Here is an 18406-nt window from a genome sequence, read left to right on the forward strand (position 1 = left end):
TCTTCATCGCCATTATATGATTCACCACGCGTATGTAATGTTTGCGCAGGTTGGGATAAACGTAAATCTAAAAGCTGCTTACACCCCCAATAGGGATCTGAGCGGGTTACCTGCGTACTCAATTTTGCATCCGTGTGGTAGACACTAGCCCCAGAACTTAGATTCAAGCATTCCTTGGCATAGGTATTCACTGGTATTCACTGAGATTGCCTTTGCAGCCACATGAGATAGTACAGTGTTCATTCGCATGCCTTAAAAATTCGAAACAGTTCCCCATAGTCAGTCATCCAGCACATATACCCTGAAGTATACAAGACACAGTGGTCACAGTTTGTCCAGCAGATTCATTCCTGTTTTGGCTCCATGTTTCTGTTTTCCCTCCAAACCTGTATGCATATCAAGTATTTAAAGCTCTTCAAAACTCGTCGAAAACCCCCATGCCACGGTCATTGCCGAATCAAAGGGCGGATTGACTTCCTTTCCTTCCCCTCTTAATGCGCGCTAGTAACATTAGCGCCTGAGCCGTTGTCTAGCTATCGGGCATGGCGAGTCGCCGTATAAATCAATGAAGCAGCCATCTTGTGTAGGTGCGAGCAGCGTTCACTTTACTGATCGGATCTTATTTCCGAAAGCGGGTACATTACTCACGCGACCCTTGTGAAGCCGTCATTGATTCGGTCTTTCACCGGAGTCCTCAGCGGATTGACCAGAATCCGTGCAGGGTCCTCACATGACGTCCGCCGACGCCCTGGGTAACCACGCGGTCTTCCGTCTGCCCTGGTCCGCTTCAGCCACTGGCGCGTATTCCTCAGAGCAGCCAAAACCCCACTTTCCTTTCACAGAAATCGTCGGGCGTACCCTCTGTCTGCTCCTCTCGTGTTCCGGTTGCCGATTCTTCGGTTTTCGGCCGTGCTAGGATGACTATACTTGCTCCCAGCTCATTTAACGGCCTCCGCACGGGTAGAGAGATTTACAGAGCCGCCATCTCTCTCGGCGTCCAAACCACGCCCCCGATTCTGATATTTATTCTGATATTTATTCTGATATTTATTCTGATACTCATTCCTGAAGTTATTCTATTTATTAATACTATTTATTACCAGAACTGTATGACCAAAAGAAATGTATATGTGCTTTCCCAGACAACCCTATTTACGACAAAGAACTTTTATATAAAGGAATCGTATTTTTCTACAGCAGTGGTGTGGTGTCCTTCTTTTTGGTGTGGATGTTTAAGGAGTTATTATTGGGTCAGAGCCGGCTTAACACTACAGCCTTCACTTACCTTGTCACTTGAGCCAAGCTACCCCCTTTGTGCTGGGCTTGCCCATCGCAGGTCCAACAGTCTCAAAATAACCTTATCTGGTGGGAAAAGTATAAAAGGATAACCACAAAGAACAGCCCTCGAGACACCAATTCTCCTTCCAAAGCAAATAGCTCCTAAAAATATCACCCTATAAGAAAGAAAGTTTAAATCTATATTTTATCAACTTTCAAACTGTGGATGATGAAGGACTTTAAGAACCAATGGCATATCCCATGAAGGAATAGGAGAATGAACCGCCGGCCTCGTCAGGAAAAAATACTTCCTAAAAGTCTAGCCACCAATGAGTCCAAATCCCCCTAAATGCTCAGATTGCCGTTCTTTGCCTGCAAAGTGTGGAGACTGCTAGTCCCACTCCAAACCCTTCGCTTAAAAAACCTTGGTGCTTCAAAGGATCGCATAAAGAAGGAACGAGTGATCCCACAGAGGACCAGACAGAAAAAGACTTCTACAGCAAACATAACGTTTCAGCATAGCTAGTCGTTTCGACTGCCTAAATTGAAGAGGCTACCTCCACTGAACAACCCAGAGCCTACATGGTTAATCCTTCAACCACCAGACCACAACTGGTAGTGAGATAGGGTTGACCTGTTGAGGGATGGGGACAACAGACATGATGGACCGAGAAGGAGCACCTAAAGCGGAACTCCTGAAAACTGGAGGAGATGAGACCAATTCGGTCTCGCCCATCAAGAAGCTACTGAGAGAATCTCTGCATGATCTGACAGAAAAAAGGGAATTGGGAGAAAGCGTCCACTGCCCATGCTCCGGGAATAGTTTGAGGCAGCAAATGCTGGGGAGATGGGCATTCTTCCTGGAAGCAAACAGATCTTGCAACGGGGTCCCCAGTCTCAAAACTATCTTCTGGAAGACCCTGGGATCCAGCAACATTGAAGTCAAGAAAAGGAAACAAATGGCTGAGATCATCTGAAAACAAATTCTCTCTCCCCGAAGGATAGACTGCATGAAGATTGAAGAGATGGTTCACTGCCCGTATGCAGATCTTGTGAGTTAGTCATACTAGGGAGGATAACCCCGGCTCCCGCTGGGGATTTAAACAGCTCCACTTGATTGTCTGTACGAACCATGACAGACTGATGGAGAGGAACTGGCGTGAAGGACAACGGGGCTATGTGAACTGCCTTCAGTTCTTCCCAGTTGCAAGGTCTTATAAGGAAATGCAAGACCCATCTGCCCTGCACCGGTCTGTCTTGCTGGACTGTTCCCCATCCCATCTCACTGGCATCTGTCATAATCCCCTTTGGAGAGGGATGGAGAAAAGGAGGTCCCCAAGACAAGTTTTCTGATTGTAACCACCATTGAAGATACCCGACAAGCCAAGTGTAATCCAGAGAATGAGGAACCCAGTAGGGTAATCGATGATGGATTTGGTGATATAAGTAGATTGGGTCCCACAGAATAATCAATATGGTTGACGCCATCGCCCCCTGAACCACAAATCAATTGCTAGTTGATGCTTCTAGCTTCGATGCCAGGAGCCTCAGATGGCATTGCACCTTGATTCCCTTATGATCTGGGAGGAAGACCCTATCTTCTGCAGTGTGTCATATGACCACAATAAATTGGATGGTCTTTGATGGGATGTGACAACATGTCTCCATGTTCAGAAGAAAGCTAAATCTGGCCAGTGTTTTGGAAATGATCTGGCACTCTTCTAACCCCTTAGGGAAAGAATGAGATGCAATCAGCCAGTCATCGGGGGAGGGCGGGGTGGAATAACATTCTGATGCCATTCACGTTAATTGTGCCCATTACTGCCGCCAGCATGTTCGTGAACGTTCTTGGTGCTGAGACCAGGCTGCTTGTAAGCACCTGGAACTGAACTTGAACACAAAGTGCAGCAACATCTGGCTGTCTTAGTGCATCTCTATATGTAGGTAAGGGCCTCATAGGTCTATTTTTCATAGATTTTTATAGCGCGAACTTAAACTGAAAGTATCAGAGCGCTTTACATGAGGATCAGTTGCGTTACATAAGGACACATTCATTTTTGTGAGGCACGGGGAGATTAGGGGCCATATTACCAAGATGTGCGTTAAAAAACGCACATCGCACATTTCCCTATCGCCGGATTTTATTGCTGTGTTAGCGCGTCATTATCAACGCGCAACACGTAGGCGATATTGAATCCGGCGATAGAGAACATTAGCGCGTGAAAACAAGCGTTGTTGTCACACGCTAATGTGTGCCTTGATAATATGGGGGGGTGGATTCAGCTTTGAGATCCACACCCCCATGTTATCAATGCCTAACACCTGATCAGAGCAGGCGTTGGGAGACCTGCGATAAACGAGTTTATCGCAGGTCTCCTTCTCCCAAAGCCTGCCTTGGTAATAGGGTGTTACCACCTCCAACCACATTTTACATGTGATTGGACGTGGGAACGCCCACTTTGCATGTCATTAGCGATGTTTCTCGCTGACATGCAAAGTGGGCTTGAGGCAGGCGTTAGCATGCCCTTGTTAATAGGGCGCTAGAAGTATCGCCGCTTTCTCGGTACGATTCGCCGGAAAAGCGGCGATACTTCACCTTGGTAATATGGCCCTAAGTGATTTGTGCAGAATCACAGGATGTTGAGCGTCGTTGCCGAGACTCAAACCCGGTTCTGTTACACTTGAGATCGACCGCCCCAGCCGTTAGGCTACATCCTCTCTATTGCGGTAAGGAATTCGTCCAGTGGGAGGATTGATTCTGACATCAGCATTTTGGACCCCTGATAAGGTATGAAGTTGTCTTATTCAGATTCAGCACAGGTCTATAACTTCCACAGGCCTTCTGTACTAAAACATGATTGAGCGACAGCCCCGCCCTCTTTTGCATTCGGGGACAGGAATAATTGTAGCTTTGATGAGGAGCGCTTGGATGGCCATAGGAGTGGAGCCCTCGGAAGCCCAGGGAAGAGGCTTTCGGTATTAAATATCTGGGCTTTGCTGAAAATGTTCACTCAACAACCCTCTTGAACCACACCCACTAACTACCCAGGTGTCTACATTTCTTACTAGTAAACCTTTCGAAAAAATTCAAGGCAACTCCCTATCTGTGATAGGATTTTTATTTTCTCTCCCCATTCTGAGGTATACGTTTGTCCTTAAAGAATAATTTAAATTGCGCGGATCGTACCAAAGAAAGTTGTGCCCTGTCGTTTAGCATTTTCTAAAAGTATTTCCGAGGAAGGAGGACATACTGCTCCGTTATTTGGGCGACACTGCCATCTAGTGTCCAAATAGTTCCATAGCATTCAGTTTCTCTTTCCCTAATAACTAATAAATAAATCCACGTTTTCCTCTGTGGATATAATAATGTACACAGTGATAGAAGCTCCACCATAACATTATTATTTACCTTTACCGCGTTTAAAGAATTGTACAACTGTGTACTATAGTAAAGTCTCGACGTGAGGGGTTCTTGTGCCTATACCCTGAGGAAAGGCTCCTAGGGGGTGTGACAGGGCATGGACCGGTCTGAAGCAGGAGGGGAGGACTTTCAAAAGGAACCCCGTGCTTTGTCCGGATGATTTCTATAAATTGTAAAAAGTACAATTTCAAAACAATTTCCCCAGGAGGTGTGCACAGCAGGGCTGGAAGGAGACAGCAGGGTCATTCTATAGCCCTTCTTAGAAACAAGAGCACAGGCAGGGTCTGTCCTGTGGGTGTGCTGTAGTGTTCACATCAACATCCAGCAGAGGACGTGCCTTGATGCAGCCACCTGGACGTCATAATATGGACGTCTCCACTCTTTGGTATTTCCTTAAAAAGGATTTTACTATCACCGAAGCCCACTACTGTGAAATTGAGGGTGGTTTTCGATTGCAGTTCCACCACCCAGACAGACTTGACGCCTGGCAGTTTTACAGTTCATTATCAGAAGAAAATAACTGACGTGATTGACAGTGACGTTACCTTGGAACCTCCAGGAGCTGTTTCAAAGGAGCTCAACTGGTTTACTCTGTCGTGCATTGTTTACCCGTGTCCACCACCAGGACCCTGAATGTCAGGTCAGATTCAGGATGGACGGTGTGGTGGTGAGGCAGAGCATTGTGGACAGAATATGGTCAGACAAACATCTGGTCCTAAATGGCACTTACAAAAATATCGCCCCCTTGGAGTTAGTGATTGAACATCTACATCAAAAGGATGATATGTTTGTAAGCGATATTTTAGGAGACAATATTCATGCCAGACATGTTTTTTCGGATACGGTGTTCTGACTTAAAACCAGCTGGAAGCCACTGACTCTGAGTTTCTGCTTGTTTTCATTCCTTATTGCCTGACGCATTAGGTCCGGACGGCCTCATTTCAATCAAGCTCCTCTTTTGGGTATGTTTGTGCTTTTCAGATGCTGCTTCCATACACACATGTGTGCATGTCGTCTTTCACAATCCCCTCGCTGTTCCCTCACACTTATGATCTTCACTCTCCTTCATGCTGCACTGTTTTCTGCATCCTGTTAACTTTCGCAGTGCTTTGAGTCTGGAAGCCAACACAGAAAGGCTATTTACTTCCAAAGAGAAGGCATCTCTACCGTAAACGTCACCAAACTAGTGCCAGACCCTGACCACCTCCAAGGAGGAAGACCCTGTCAGAGACTCGAAGATGGCCACTAGCAGCACATTCAACTGTCTCCCCTTCGACCGACTACATGCTTATGACAAGCGACAAGTTCCCCCTGATACAACAGACATGCCTCTCTGGTACTCACTTACGATACCAGAACTCTTCCCACATACATCACTCCGTGAGCTCACACCGCACCAGCCAATAGCAAGGGATGGAGTAGAGTGCTACCTGGCCACCGAGACACAATAGATGTCACCAGACAATATTGTGAGCATATTGTAAATGTAAATGTTTTTGTACTTGTATAGCGCACAGCTACCCAACAAGGGTCTCCCGGCGCTTGTACTCATACCGCTGAGGAACCCTTCCTGGCTTTCCTTGTGAAGTGTCCACTCCTGGACACCCCCATGGTGAAACCAGGCATCCCCCAGCGCTGTTGGGGGCCTTTGTGGAGATTAAACAAGCTATTGCCCAGAGTTGCAGCGTGGGGCCCATGATTAGAATAGGCGCTGAGGCGAGAATATCAGGTCAGAGAAATTTATGAGCCCGAGACCTGCCGAGGCGCGAATCGAACCCTGGTCCCAGGCCAGAGCTCTGCATCAAGGTCTGCCGCTCTAACGATTTGAGCCACACTTCTCCACATATTAGAGAGGGCCTTTGGCTCCGCCCACACTGGGAAACAAAATTACATGATTTGATTGGGTAAGAGTTGTGTGCTTCCACCAAAAAGTGCTTGTCCTCTACACAGCTGGGATGATTTTGTTTTATTTATCCAGCTGCCTAAGCTTGAACTTTCAGGGGCAAACACGTGGTAATGGAATTCTATTAAAGTGTCTTAGATAACTAGATAATTTATGTTGTTTTTCTCTGGCTCAGCACAAATGGAAGGGAGAGTAGTCATTAACCTACATGGATGTTTATGTCTTGCTTGACAATGCAACTCTCACCTGACCTTTTAAATTGCACCAATATTATTCTACAGTTCTTTGCTTCCACACAAACACATATCTATTCCCATGCTATTCATTTGTACTGCTTCAAATTACCATACAACATTCCTTAAAAGCACATCAGCATTGCCGTTTTGCGCACTTTGTATCTCACGAGCACCCACTGCTACACGATCTGGGCCACAGACCATGGTACAAGAGTGCCTACGTTTGCGTTAGGCAGAACATTGTGCACCAGCGCAGACAGAAGGGACAAGAATGCACCATTTCACAAATATGGTGCATTCCTGCCCTTTCACACTGGCAAAGGTCAGTGCAGCAAGAGGACTTGAGAAGCTGCCCTGCACCAATTCCCCATACATGAAGCCCTTGTTTTATAGTTGATTCAAAAACAAATGTTGAAAACATTTGCACATTAGAGTGGTGGGACCGGGATTTGGCCCTCCACCGGCACATGTATCTTAAAAAAAATAGGTGGTTACTGTATTTTCAATGTGTTTCCTAGCTTAAATATTAATACAATATACTTTTAGATCTTTACTTCTGTTATGTTTGCATAGGTAACATTTTTAGTCGTGTAATGTCCGTGAAAAATCATGTAGAGTTTATTATTTGACTTCATTTTTTCAGATATACGTTTTCAGCCCACAACGTAACAAGCAGAGTTTTATTAAATGGCAAAAAGTTACATACATCTCTTGTGAACAATGGACAACGTGGGGTACTTTCATACTTTGTATCTTATATGCTCAGCTTTGATTTGTTTGGGTAAACACCCATCACGTTGAACCCTACACTCAGTACTTTTTTCCTAAGAGAGCAACCTTCGTCTTAATTACCATTTCTTGCAAGAAACCCACGGCCCAGTGCCTAATATGAAAAAAGAATAAGTGCTGGGGCTCTCATGAGGAGGACACTATAATTTGCATCACACACTGCCAGTGCCAATGTCAGTACTTACACAACTGGTGACCCTCACACTGCTACAAGTTTGACAATTCAGACTGTGTGAGGCCCCCAAAGCTTTAAGAATTGCTTGGGTTGGAGGTATGAGTTGTTTTAACCCTTTGCATGCGGCACGAGTTTTCGCGCTGTGTGGGCATTTTAATTAGTGGGGCGGGATTCGGACGGCTGGGGGCCATCCTCTGCACACGCCCACCGTGACAGGTGACGGCTCCCGGCCGTTAGGAGCATGCAAGTGGTTAAATGTGTATTGAATTAATAAACAACAGTTTTTTGCTCATCTTTAAATTACACAAACAGTGACACCATATGGCAGCTGTCAAAAGTGCTGGTACCAGCTGGTGCCGATCACTGGAGATCACCGGCTCAAATTAAGCACTGCCAAGCAAGGGGGGCTCTTCTGCAATGGCCGAGGAGCATCTCCCCACTGACTCAGAGCCAGCAGGTGATAAAAAATAAAACAATATTCTATAATTGTTTTATTTTTCACCTGCTGACTGAGCCAGCGTGTGTAGGGAGGGGCCAAGCCAGGGCCATGAGAGGGAGGAGGAGGACTGGTTTGTGCACTTCTAAATGCGCAAGTGTGTTGGGTCAGCTGTCTCAGGTCGGCCAAACACACATGCACACTTAGGTTTCTCCAACCCGGATGTATTGAACAGCTGGGTTGGAATAACAGCACAGACTCCCTGTCCGGAGAGGAGTGTCACAGCAGCCCACTGAGGCCAATCTATGCACTGCTGTCCTAGCATGAGAGAAGCGCATGCATAGCACAGGGAGTCTGTGACGCAACCAGGAAGAAGAACACCAAGTCTGGAAGCAGGAGGCAGCTGGCAGCTTCATGTAAGTCTTCTTTTAAAAAAAAATATTATTTAACTCCACCTGTGCTCCCCGCCTGCGCTCCCCCTAGATCCCCTCCAACCACCTCACTCCATTTTGTTTGTGGCGGCCGCCACTGCTGCCACATCTAGAAATGTACCTGCAGCCAATGATGACGTCATCGATCAACTGGGATACCAAGAAGTCCAGGTCATCAGGCGAGCACTTTGCTTTCACTGCTACGTGGACTTGATCGAGGTTCTCTTCCTGCAAAATGAAGACACGAGAAGGACAAGTCATTGCCCCTGAGTTCCCATAGGGTGCAGCTCCCCTGGGTGTGAGTAGTTATATTTGAGGAAATTACATAACGCTTTTTCTTTGATACTTCAACACATGTTCACAATTTTCTTTAAATATAACCTTAATATTTTGGGAGGACTGTGAAAATAAAATGCAAAAAAATCCCAAAGTCTCTTTGGCTGCTGTTTCCTGCCATCACAAAATATAGTTCTCTACAAACTGGCAAAGTTCCACATCAAGGTGGCACATTAACTTATTAACAACCTTGAACCTGCTACAATTCACACACATGCCATTAAAATAAACATATAAAAAGATCAGCCTTGTAAGATGAGTAACATTTATAACAATTGCATACATTAAGGAATTTCACTAAAAGGAATAACTTACAAAAATTAAGGAGCAGTCAAAGAGAACATAAATTTGCCGGACTTACAAATAGCAAAGTATATGTTTTGGCGCATTTTTTAACAAGAAAGCCACAAAAAAGTAGTACACTTTTTCCCCATCACAAAATGGAAAACTAAATACTTGATTATGCACAATAAGAGTTATCAATCAATGAGTAGATTTGTAGAGCGCTACTTGTCACCCGTGAGGGTGTCCAGGCGCTGTTATGGCAGGTGGACTGTTGCCACTCCTTGACACTTAGGGGCCCATTAGGATCTCGGGCGGATCGCCACCGCCCGCATGGAGGTGGCGATCCGCCCGAGCTCCATCCCCTCCCACCACCTATTTCCCGGCTGCCATATTACTATGGCGGGGGGGACCATGCCGGACGGAAAGACCGTCCGCCGCTTTTCCACCCGGTCAACGAGTTGACCGGGCGGAAAAGAGTCTAATATGGTGGCGGTGTCTGTTAGACACCGCCAGCCATATTACTATAGGTGCAGAAACATGCCGGAAAGGCATGCAGGAATTGCTTGCGGGGGCCCATTCCGGGGTGGGGGTGCACATGGGGGATACCTATGGTACCCCCCTGCAGTTCCATGCACAACATGGTAGGCACCACGCGGTGCCTGCCATGTTGTGCATGGAACTGCACAACTTGCCTTCCTGGCATTGTGGCGGGCGGTGCTGAGTGCATTAACTCTTCTAGCAAAGGTGTCAGCCGACAACCTAGTTTGATGTATCAGGATGATCTTCTACTTTAGAAGGTAGGCCTTCTTCACCAGCCGGTGGAGAAGGTAGGTACGGAGTGCCGCAGGTAGCGATCACTTGCTATTCTCGTCGGAGGACGTCCGAGTACGTCTCAGCACAGGCGTTGATTAGCCAATCAACGCCTGTGCTGAAACGTACTCGGACGTCGTTTCAGGCTGTCCCCATTATCCCCTGTCCTGATAAAGACCAGCTCCAGATGCCAATAATACTGCACTACCTCCTAGTGTCGAAACGTCGACGTTGCTAATGTCAATGCGTCCATATGAAGTCTCAACAAAAAGAAAAAAACTCTAAGATTGTTGTGACTATCTATTTCAGAAGTGGACACACAAGTGTTTATGTTTCTGTGTAATTGTATTGAATTTTTGTCACTATTTTATTCTTGTACAGCACGGCCTTTCACCACCAGTCACTTAACTTTGTAATAAGTACATGTTTTTGTATGTCATTCTATGTCATGGACAGCTGCTTGTTTACTTGATTAATACATTTGCTGATATCTACTACGTGAGATATCTCCCTAACCAAAATTGTGGTTGTGTGTCATTGCATACTGCAGATTAAGTGTGTTTTTATGCTCTATACCAATTAATTGACAAACTTGGAAATTGTTCCAATCCCAACAGAACCATTGTTATTGTTTAAAATATTATTGATGCAGGCAAAGAGGAAAAGAGACAGTCCGGAGGCGCACAAAGAGGTTGTGCACCCTAGGCGCGCACCTGACTTTGTCTCATAGAAGGGTGGAAAAGCGGGTGCTATGAACCCTACTCCAACCCTGACAGTCACTCAATGCCCCCGTCTGCGGGGAGATCTCTGCCCATACATACCATGTTGCCACCTGCACAGTGAAACGTGGAGCAGTGATTTCCAACAGCTAGTCTAATGTGTCGCGCCTACGGCTGGCATCAGTTTGCAGCTGCACTGGTGACAGTACACTTGGCTAATTCATCTTTCTAAATAGAGTGGTACCATTGGCATTCTGGTACTCAATACTCCCTTTAGAGAGCTTGGAGCTACCGACATTAGAAAGCTTGCGGGTCTTGAACAATCTACGCTTACCTGGTGTACTAGTTATAGGCGTATGGAGGAATCTTTACCCTATGCCATCTCATCTGCCTTCATTTCGTCTCAATCATTTTACTGAGCCTGAACACTAAAGTTAGGTCTACTTTCTGTTTCATTGTTTCTCCAGAATCATGTTTTAGTACTTTTAATTGCCATGAGGCTCACTTATCTAGTTTACCTCATAAACTTCTACCCCAAAACAATTCTACAACATTTCTCATGTATTTTAGCACCACAAACAGCTAATCTTATTCCCCTCCTACCTCACTGTCTGCAGCCTCCATCAGGAATTAACAGACGCATATCAAACTTAAGCACTGTGCTTTTATTACTGATTTTATCAGGAATAGCGCCACTTCCTCGCGAGGTGTTTTTTTCATTATCGAGAGTTTCACACAGCCTACAGCTTGTTCAACAAGGGTTCACCTTTCAGAGGAACTTTCCTCCACCCTCTCACACTATTTTCTAGAAACATATTAAGACAATCCAGGTGAATTGCGACTCACAACCATCACTTGCCTCTTTACCTTTCCTGAATTCCAAGTCAGTAGCCAGCAATGGTGCCTCCCTCACTAACTGCAGTTCACCTGATTAGAATACAGTCATGAAGACTACACCTACTATCAAGTCAGGATCACCACTAGAACCCGGCTCACCCTACATTTTCAAAGCGTCTGCTTCTCAGCGAGGAACGACTCTCACTTCTCGTTGCAATGAACCCCTACTTTCGGCAGTCATTCCAGAAGTGGAGAAGCTCACTCAGGTTCTACTTCTTTTGAAAAAAATCACTTCAGACCCAGCAAATCTGTTGAACTATCACTCAATCGCTCTTCTTCTCCAACCTCATCTTCAACATAGGACACCCATAAGGGTGGCAGTGTACTCTACAAATCAATAGTAGAGGAGAGGAGTTGGCCTAACGGCTAAGGCGGTCATCCTCGAATCTGGGGAACTGGGTTTGAGTCTCGGCAACGACACTGAACATCCTGTGATTCTGGGAAAATCACTTAATCTTCCGGTGTCTATTAAAAAAAAAGGAATGTATCCTCATGTAATGCAATCGGTGGGGGGCGCTAGGTGGCGCTGAACCAATATGGCCGCACCGTTGTGAGGCTCCCGCCGCCAAGGGCGATTTAACAAACATAACCCCCATCCTCTTCAAGCAAAGTGATCCTAAAACATCACCACATTGTGGCGAACCATGTTCCACGGCTCCGGTCCAATTTTGGGGCCACTATCCCGATGCGAGACTGCCTGGTGAGCCTGAGAGCCTGAGGGCGGAGTTCAGACTGGTACAGCCTGGAGCGCTCGGACGGATGAGCGAGCTACGTGAGGCCGAGGCGGTCTAGGCCGCTTCACAGAACCTACGGCGGACAGACAGCGGCGCGTCGGCGGGAGGCGGACTATCTCCCCCCTCATCCTGTGAAGGCACCTTCCTCGTGGGGACACAGGCGGCATTACCCCCCGAAGTCGGAAACAGCCGGGGGGCCTGGTGCGGACGGCGTAGGTCGAGGAGCGGTGCGGTGTAGAGAACCTGGTCGGGACGCTGTCGGGCGGCTGAGAGCATTGAGGGCTGTAATACAAGCAGGAATATGTGACGCTAGGATAATACGGCACCGTGCACACCCACAAAAGGTATGCCAGATACCGGCAGCTGAGGCTATCGCAGGCCCTGGAGCGCCATTTTGTTACGCAACCACGACGCTGCCCCTTCAGGCCGTCCTGGCAACACGAGCTGTGGTGAGGGCCGGTGGAGCCCGGGGAGCCGGGGAGAGAGCGAAGCCCTGACATGCTGCGATGCGTGACACGGGAGGTAGTTAACGGGCTTGGATGTGAGGCGGCAGGATTCTCCACGGCCGGATACCCAAACTGACTGACCCGCCATTTTGAACACTTGGAGGCAGCTGCTTCCCCCGCACTCCCACACAAGACACCAGAGATGGCGGTGGCAAGAAAACTTTGATTTACGTTGACCCATCCAGCTGCCCTGGGGATAAAAAAAGCAGGTACTGAATTTGAATTCACCGCTGGGCTGGGCGAGACGCGGACCACCGGCGCCTTGCTAACCGCGGGGCAGCGCAAGTTCGGAATAGACCACTGTATAGACGACATGGGGAAGACAGAACCCAGAGAGCGAGGCTCACCTTCGACTCTCGCAAGGCAGTGAGCTAAGCCTCGAAGGAACAAGATGTTAAAGACCCACAGGAGACGAGAGACGAGGGTTGGAAGGCGATCTTAATGGGGATGCAAAAAAGCCTCACTTCCATAGACGCCAAAATGGACGCAATAAACACTAGGCTGGAATCGGTGGGTACCAAACTCGACCAGCATGAAGAGAGAATAACGGAGGTGGAACAGAGGGTGTCGGGACTGGAGGACAGAGCAGTAGCGAACAAGCAGCATGTTCTGCAGATGGACAAACTCCTAAAAGTTATTGCGGACGAAAACGAGGAGTTGGAGGCCCGCTCTCGATGGAACAATGTACGTATGCTAGGCCTTGCGGAATCCACCAACACGGGGCACCTGGAGGACTTTCTGGAACGACTGCTCATTGACTTATTCGGCAAGGCTGCCTTTTCATCTCATCTAGTTATCGAGAGAGCCCACAGATCTCTGTCAATGCCCCCCCCTGGGGCCCCACCGAGGCCGGTGATAATGCGATTCTTGAATTATCGGGACAGGGACGCAGTTCTACGTCTGGCACGCGAAAAAGGCACAGTCCACTATGAGAACACTACGCTAGCATTCTACCCAGACTTCACACAAGCTCTGCAAGAAGCCCGCCGTAAATTCACGGCGGTTAAAAAGAAACTACAAGCGCAAGAAATTACATATGCTATGCTCTACCCTGCAAGACTGCGAATCCAACATGGGGGAAACAACAGCTAATCAACTCTCCTCATCAAGTGGAGGAATTTCTTAAACATGACCGCCGCTCGACGTCACGAGAGAACTCCGCTCACCGACACTCCAGATCCCACTCTCTGCTCTCGGAGCCCGGCTGACATCCGCATGCTGTCTCGGCTACAGTTTAGGACTGTGCGGACAATATGGATAACCTGGACGCAAAGCCGAATGGTGACATATGGCTACATAATTTGTGGATTGCTTGACTGATTGCTTTGCCCTAGCACTCACCTCCGTCTCGTTGTAACGATCCCTAAGTGACCCGGGGTTGTAGATGGGTGAAACAAGGAGGTTGAGTTGGCGAGGTGAAGGCCCCTAGCGGCCCCCTGAATGAGGGCATACCCCCTAATTTGGGATTTGATACTGTTTTTTTTTTTCATTTATTCGAGGGAGACTTATCCCTGGACACCCCTCCGAGGGGAGTAGTGAACTGAAGGTACTTTGACTGAGTTTTTGGGGGGGCAGGGCAGATGCCTGGCGAGTTGGGTGAGCCGGTGTGGGAGGGGGGGGTGATTTTGGGAGCTGGGGAGTGTCATGCCACATTTGCCACTTCAGTCCTCAGATAGGGAGGTTTGGGGGAGGGTGGGAGGGAGTTACTCTAGCGAGTTGGGGAAGCCAGGAGGGATGAAAATGTTTATTTCTTGAATGGAAGTATGAATGTCAGTTCTCACACAAACCCCACAAACTTGCAGGTTATAATGGCCCAGCTCTATGGCAGGAATGACAGATGACACGTATGATAAACATGCAATTACATTAGTATCGTGGAATGTTTGAGGGCTAAATAACCCTAGAAAAAGGAGACAGGTGCTAAATTACCTAGATCACCATCATGTCTCAATAGCCATGTTACAGGAAACGCATTTACGCCCTGACAGCATGCCCCAGTTTGCATTCCGTTGGGTGGCGCACCGCTCCTTTGCCTCCTATTCTAATTATGCCCGGGGGGGTCACGATTTTAATCAAAAAAGGCTTACCCTTCGTAACGGGGGGAACAGAAGCAGACACCGGAGGCCGGTACTGCCTCCTCTGGGGAAGGCTTGATTCATTTGATGTGACCTTTGCGAACTATCATGGTCCCAATTATGATGACCCCCATACACTCCTACAACTCTGGAGTAGGATTCAGGAGTTAGACACCACATTTGTTGTTTGGGGGGGATTTCAATACTGTGATGCACCCACACCGAGATATATCTAACACGACTACAGCACACTACACCCATACCTGTCAGGTACTTTGGGACCTCACGAAAGACAACTGTCTTGTAGATTCTTGGAGGCACATACACCCCAACGGGAAGGAAGGTACACACTACTCAGCGGTGCACTCCTCCTGGGCAAGACTCAACTACATTCTTATATCGGCTGGAATGGCACACTGGGTAGTACAGGCCACACACTTGTGACGAACGTTTTCTGATCACTCCCCTGTACTGATTACACTGCGGACCCCAAAGCGGCAATCCCCCTATAGTAACTGGCACCTTAATCTCCTACACTTGCAAGACGCTGTCTTTAAGGCGGATCTTGAGCAGGACATTCAGGACTTCTTTGAGCATAACATAGATTCAGTTCCTAGTGTTACTACAGTGTGGGAAGCCTTCAAGGTCACAGTCCGGGGATGGTGCATATCTAGAGGTGGAGGAGTATTAAAGACACTACGACATGACCTTGCTAGGCTGGAACAGACGCTCAAACAGCTTGAGAGGGATATAGCCATGCATCCTAATGAACACGCCCTGAAAGCCAAACTGCGGGAAACGATGTCTGAATACGAGGAGGTTGCACAGCGTGAGGGTCAATTCCGGGGCAGGCCTTTTGTGGCTAGAGTGTATGGGGAAGGGGATAGACCGGGCAAGGCTCTCGCCACAGCGGTCCGGCCCCCTAAATTCTCCAATTATGTGGCCGCACTGGTCGATGAGCAAGGTGCGCTTTGCAGGAACCTCCCTGACCTCCTTAAGGCCATTACTAGTTTTTATAGCACACTGTATTACACTCACAGTGGGGACCCGTTGGACCTATCGGCCTATCTGGACGACACGGCATTGGCATGGTTGGGGGATGCCCAAAGAAAGTTTTTGGACCACGAACTGGAGCTGGGCGAGATAACTGAAGCTATTATGCACATGAAGTCAGGGCGAGCGCCAGGATCGGATGGGTTTCTGATCGAATTTTATAAGTTGTATGTTCATATTCTTGCTCCAATCCTTAAAAGGGTCTTCTACACAGCGAGGGAGGAAGGATGTCTGCCAGAGACCATGCGTCAAGCGGTCATCACCTCCCTGCTCAAACCGGGGAAACCCCCCGGACAGCTGTGATTCATACTGTCCCCTATCCCTCCTAAATTGCGATATGAAAATCCTAGCCAAAGTCATAGCGAACAGACTGAACCTCCTTATGCAGAGGTTGGTGCTGCCTGACCAACCAGGGTTCATACCAAATCGTGCCACAGCCCACAACCTCAGAATTCTGGCCTCAGTCATACAAGACATAGACCCTAACAGCTCTGCAGTAGCAGTGTTCTTAGACGCCACTAAGGCGTTCGATTCCCTGGAGTGGGACTACCTGATGGGTATACTGGGCCGTATGGGCATGCCCCTCTCCTTCCTTCAGTGGATCCAACTCTTATATACCAGGCCAATAGCATCAGAACTCCTTAACGGAACACGGTCCCTCTCCTTCCCCATCTCCAGAGGCACGCGACAAGGGTGCCCCTTATCCCCCATCTTATTCGCCCTAGCAATTGAAACTCTTGCCGCAAAGTTACGTCAGCGTCATAATGATAAAGCACTGATATACCCGTCCAGACAATTACTTATCTCCCTATATGCGGATGACATGACCCTCTACATTCATAAACCCAGTGAGAATTTGAATCCGGAACTCAGAGAAATCACTAAATTTGGGGCCTTGCCTGGCATCCAGATCAACTGGTCGAAATCGGCAGTCTTCCCCCTGACAGATGCCACCTTGCAGCACCAGTTGGACTATCCGCTGGTGTGGGAGATGGATGAAGTTAAGTATCTCGGTATTCATGTCACAAGGGACAAGGATGCCCTGATGAGGGCTAACTACGGTGTAGCCATGGATAAAATTACTGACAATATAAATAAATGGCTACATCTACCTCTATCTATGGCAGGGAGAATATCACTGATAAAAATGGTAATACTGCCAAAGCTACTTTACCTCTTCACCAACATCCCGTATCACCCCGGCAGGTTCTTCTTTAAAACGCTCAGGACGCAACTTTCCAAACTTATATGGGGAGGGAAACAGCCATGCCTAGTTCTTAACACCATGATGCTACCTTACCGACAGGGGGCTTTGATGTGCCCAATTTCGAGTACTATTGTTATTGTGCCCAAGCCCATTTCGTGACATATTGGTTCCACCCTCCAGCTTACATGCCCCATCTCGCGGTGAAAGATGGCTATATGGCTCCAACCCCCCCTTCGCCTTATCTTTTCACACAGGTTAGTGAACGAGGACGTGATCCGTCCATGGTAGACTGTAGAGTGATAGCCTGGTTGAAAATAGCCCAGAAATTGAATGCTCCTACTCTTCCAATACACCTCTGCGACGCAACTCGATGCTTGCCGTCACAACGGAAGGGATATGTTGCAAGATGCTAGACACCCTGAACTATTCCACATGGGGTGACTTGTATGTTGGGGGGCAATTTCGTACTTTGGACCAGTTTTTTGGTCACCACACACCCACGATTATGGATACATTTCTATACACCAGTCTGAGATTAAGTGTGAAAGTGGTGACCCCGGCTTTTCCGGAGGAGCCGCCTGGATTCAAAGCACTTCAGGCATTTCTGCAGAAAGAACCCCCTCACACGCGGTGTCCCTGCTGTATAAACACACCCAAGACGTGCAGCCCTCTATAACGAGTAGAGCCAGGCAGGACTGGGACAGAGAATTAGGGGTTATACTCACAGATGAGCAATGGGAGCGCAGTTGCACTCAAACGAAGGCTATTACGGGGAATAGTAGGCTGCGATCGATACACTTTAAATTCCTACACAGGATATACCACACACCCACAAGACTCCACCGTCTCCAACTCCGAGACAGTGACAGGTGCACCAGATGTGGCAGAGAGGGTGCAGATTTTTTACATCTAGCCTGGGACCGCCCACAAGTTGCACTGTTTTGGCAAGTGTTTGAAGGTCTGTCCCACATGTTAGGGGTTACACTGCACCCATGCCCGTTGGCGGGACTGCTAGGCCTTTCACAGGATATAAAAACTGAGCATACGAAATTCCTGGCGCTAGGCCTCCTCATAGCAAAGAGGCAGATTGCGTGCCGATGGGGAAGGGGGAGAGC

At 47.9% G+C, this 18406-nt stretch overlaps 1 protein-coding gene across 1 annotated transcript in view; it reads right to left on the bottom strand.

Moving 5' to 3' along the window:
* Positions 1-18406, bottom strand: part of DYSF (dysferlin) — a 1004398-nt gene that overhangs the window by 625316 nt on the left and 360676 nt on the right. Inside the window, exon 22 of the mRNA XM_078674496.1 lies at positions 8791-8897. Within this exon, the coding sequence (XP_078530622.1) occupies positions 8791-8897 (107 nt within the window). The remainder of the gene's footprint in view (positions 1-8790; positions 8898-18406) is intronic.

The sequence above is a fragment of the Lissotriton helveticus genome, chromosome 2_1, assembly GCF_964261635.1.
Source record: "Lissotriton helveticus chromosome 2_1, aLisHel1.1, whole genome shotgun sequence".
Lineage (NCBI taxonomy): Eukaryota > Metazoa > Chordata > Amphibia > Caudata > Salamandridae > Lissotriton > Lissotriton helveticus.